The sequence below is a fragment of the Ananas comosus genome, unplaced genomic scaffold (assembly GCF_001540865.1).
Source record: "Ananas comosus cultivar F153 unplaced genomic scaffold, ASM154086v1, whole genome shotgun sequence".
NCBI classification, from domain to species: Eukaryota; Viridiplantae; Streptophyta; class Magnoliopsida; order Poales; family Bromeliaceae; genus Ananas; species Ananas comosus.
Genome location: NW_017892019.1, coordinates 5,918 through 9,879, shown reverse-complemented (window position 1 = coordinate 9,879; position 3,962 = coordinate 5,918). Strand labels below are relative to the sequence as shown.

At 35.7% G+C, this 3,962-nt stretch overlaps 1 protein-coding gene across 1 annotated transcript; it reads left to right on the top strand.

The window, feature by feature from the left end:
- The first annotated feature begins 1,980 nt into the window (after positions 1 to 1,980).
- On the top strand, positions 1,981 to 3,419 carry LOC109705276 (40S ribosomal protein S27-2-like). Its single transcript, XM_020226010.1, has 4 exons — positions 1,981 to 2,110; positions 2,221 to 2,322; positions 2,839 to 2,867; positions 2,999 to 3,419. The coding sequence occupies exons 1-4, from the start codon at positions 2,108 to 2,110 to the stop codon at positions 3,123 to 3,125; spliced, it is 261 nt and encodes an 86-aa protein (XP_020081599.1). The 5' UTR covers positions 1,981 to 2,107; the 3' UTR covers positions 3,126 to 3,419.
- Positions 3,420 to 3,962: the final 543 nt, after the last annotated feature.

Sequence of the window (3,962 nt, the reverse complement as noted above, 5' to 3'; positions counted from 1 at the left end):
CTCGTTGATTGAGGTGAAATAAAAAAAAATAGAAAGCGGAATAATGAATAAAAATGGAAAACAAAGATCATCTAAGACACGATAAATGACAAGAAAACAGCCATTTCGGAAAGAAAACTTATGCCGGGCTCTGACAAGACCTCAGATCGGCATAATCAAGTTGTTCATTTCATTTATCAATCTTCATGTCCTCCTCACACACAAAATAGGGATCAGGTTGAAGATCCACTCCACACAGGTTAACGCCAGGGAAAACCCCCTATACAGGAGAACCCTTTAGGGAGATAAAGTCTTCTCCAAGTGAGAGAAAAATCCTTCTAAGAAAGTATGTGTTAAGCATTGGTTGCAGCATCGAATTAGACTGGCCCAAGACCAAGACAAGGAACGAAAACATTTCTTTGCGTAGGGCTTTCTAGCTAGCAGGCTTAGAGACAGGGGTGACTTCGTTTTCCCTTTCGGGTCGGATAGCGCGAGTGAAAATGCCAGCCTCTCATCACAGTTTGAGTCTTTTGTTTTATGTAAATAGTAATCTATTAGAACACTACATCGGCTATTCATGTTGATTTAATTATGATTCGTAATCTTATGTGATGGACGACAGATGGAGTAGTATCACGGTGGGGATCGTCCCTATCAAATTTTTGTTTGATGGGAAACTTTAGTTTCACAGTTATTTTTTATTTATAATTTTTTTTATATGTTTTTGGGGTTCGTCCAAAAACCTATTTCAATTCCAATTTTATTTTTGGCGAAACAAACAAATATTACTCCACAAGTCTTTCATTTTACGTAAATATTAATCTATTAGGGCACTATATATTGGCCATTCATATTGATTTATGATTCGTATTTTTATATGATGGACGGCAAATGGAGTAGTCTCACAGTGGGGATCGTCCCCATCAAGTTTTTATTTGATGGAAAATTTAGGTTTCACAGTTATACAAATAAATAATAAAAGAAAGTAATTTTTATCTAAACTCTAGTTCGTCGGAAGGCCTGCTTCAATCTGAACTTCACTTTTGGTGAAACAAATAAACTTAATCCACAAGTCTTTCATCTTACGTAAATACCGATTCACCTGGAGCACTACATCTGCCATTCATGGTGTTTTATGATTCGTACTTTTATGTAATGGACAGCAGATAGAGTAGTCTCACAGTGGAGATTGTCCTCGTCAATTTTTTATTTGGTGCGGAATTTCGGTTCCACAGTTATGCAAATAAATAACAGGAGAAAAATAATTTATCTGAAATCTAATTCGTTCAATAGCATACTTCAATTTGAGCTTCACTTTTGGTGAAACAAACAAACAAACTCAATCCACCGGTCTTTCATCTTACATAAATATCGATCCATTTGGAGCACTACATCTGACATTCATGTTGCTTTAAAATTCGTTGCTTTTATCGATGGACGACAGATAGAGTAGTCTCATGGTCGGGATCGTCTCCACCAAATTTTTATTTAGTGGGAAACAACGTGTTTCCAGTTATATAAATAAACAGCAGAGAATCAAGAAATTTTTATTAACTTCAGTTTATCTAAAAATTTATTTTAGTCTGACCTTCACTTTTCGTGAAACAAACAAATATTAACCCCCATTTGAGTTTTACATCCACCGTTCATGTTGCTTTAAGATTCATGCCTTTATATGATGAACGGCAGATCGAGTGGTCTCGTGTTGGTGGGATCACCCCTACCAATATTTTATTTGCTCAACACTCTTGTGGAGCCCACTTCTACGAGGAATTCTACACTGTCACACTTGCACCACGTCATCAATAACAAGCCAATCACATTCCTTATTTTCAAACAAAAATACAATAAAAATACTTTTTTACAATCATGATGGGACATATATTCTTAAAAGGATTAATTTGATTGGTTTGTTACGCCACGTCACTAATATACCCGTTGCATTCTAGAATTTTTCCACTTCTACGGCTGAGATCAAACGCCTCCTCGATCATGTGGCTCTCATTCGCTCAATGCGACTATAAAAGCTCTTCGTTCAAGGGTTTAATCTCCTCCCCCATTCTAATTGCGGCCGCAGCGATCGAAGCGATTCTAGGGTTTTCGATCGCCTCCTAGGGTTTCGAACAATATGGTGAGGGTTTTTTAATCAAATTTTCACTTTTTTTTCTTCTAATTTATCATCTGATTCCGATTTTGTAATCGTTTATGGCATTTTTTTGGATTTTATTTTGCTGTAATTAGGTTCTCCAAAACGATGTCGATCTCCTAAACCCTCCCGCGGAGCTCGAGAAGAGGAAACACAAGCTCAAGAGGCTCGTTCAATCCCCCAATTCCTTTTTTATGGTAAATTTCGCCCTTTTTTTAATCATAATTTTGGCACCTTTTCTTATATATTATCATATTTCGTTGGTTAAAACGTATGGATTCACACTTAACTATAGACCATTTGATGTAGACCATCCATATTTTTTTCTTTTTTATCTCCTTAACTACTATTTTTTTTTTATTATTGAAGTTATTTTTCTTAAATTGAATTGTGGATTTGTTAAAGTTAAAACCTTTATTAGCTATCAGCCATTACCAATTATCGATTTCGTGAGATTTGAAAAAAAAATTCATTTTAATTGATGAAAATAACCTAAATCAAAACAAATCAAAGTTGGGGAGTGCCAATCAGAAAAGATGGAAAAATAAGTTCGAGGAATCTATTTCAAAATGGCGTTTAGTTGGGAGATCCCTTCAATTTTACTCCTTTTTTTGAAATATTATTTCTGGTAACAATATTTCTTGGAAATTTGAGACTTTTGATGTTTGTTTGCTTTAATTGTAATTTGTTTCGGTGGTTTCCTCTATGTGTAGGATGTTAAATGCCAAGGATGCTTCACCATGTAAGTTTTTCGTTTCACATATATTTGCTGTTAAACATCTAACTTTTTATCTTGTTTGTGCAAAAAGGAAACAACTTCATTTATGTATAAACAAATTTTATTAATTTTGTTTTTGTTTTATTGTGTTGTAGAACAACTGTGTTTAGCCACTCGCAGACCGTAGTGATGTGCGGCGGCTGCCAAACCGTTCTGTGCCAGCCGACCGGCGGCCGCGCCAGGCTCACCGAAGGATGCTCATTCCGCAGAAAGGGCGACTGAGAGTGGTGCGTGCTCTCTCCGGCTTTAAATCTTTGTGTGCTACTCTTAAATGGGCTCAAAATGGAAACCAATGTTATCTGAGTTTTAGGTCTAATTGTTCCGTAGAGGATGTTGTGACTTTGCAATTTTGCTTTCTCGTTAACTTAAGTGGCTACTGGTAAATTTTATTATCTGTGAGTGAATCAGTGCATCTGTGATTGCTTTGTGGTAAAAGCATATAGACGCCATTTGAACCGTAAACCATTTTGTGAATGGATATCTGAGCTTCGGGGCGTTGTTTGGTTGTGCTTTCTATGTGATTGAATGAGCCACGAAATGGCAGATTGTTTGCAGCCTTTATACTTTGATGAGTGCTCCGACCTTTTATTACTACTTATTTCAGTGATCTCACTACCTCGCAATCAAAACTTTTGGTGGTATTTAGTGATTGGGTGGTTTTGTAATGTATTTGAATACTTTATTGTTTGATGGAATATTCTATTACTTTCTTTACTAAGAATACTGTTTAATTTTGTCGAAACTACACTTGACAATAAGGTATGAAACCAGAAATAATGATAGGTCGTCAAAACTTTTAACAGTTGAGCTATCTCTTTAATGTGCTATTCATTAGTTAGTGTATGTATGATTCTGCCTTGTACTAGATATAGTCCTACTTACCTTGTTTATTTTTTACAATTTTTCTTTCGGTAGTGTTGAAGTGGCACTAGGGTACAGCCCTTGTCTAAGTAGAAGTATTTACAATTCATTCTAATATGCAGTTATTATGTTCTGTGAAATGCCTTTTCTATTTATAGTCTGATATAGTGGTTAAATTTTCACCTTCCCTTGGCGGCA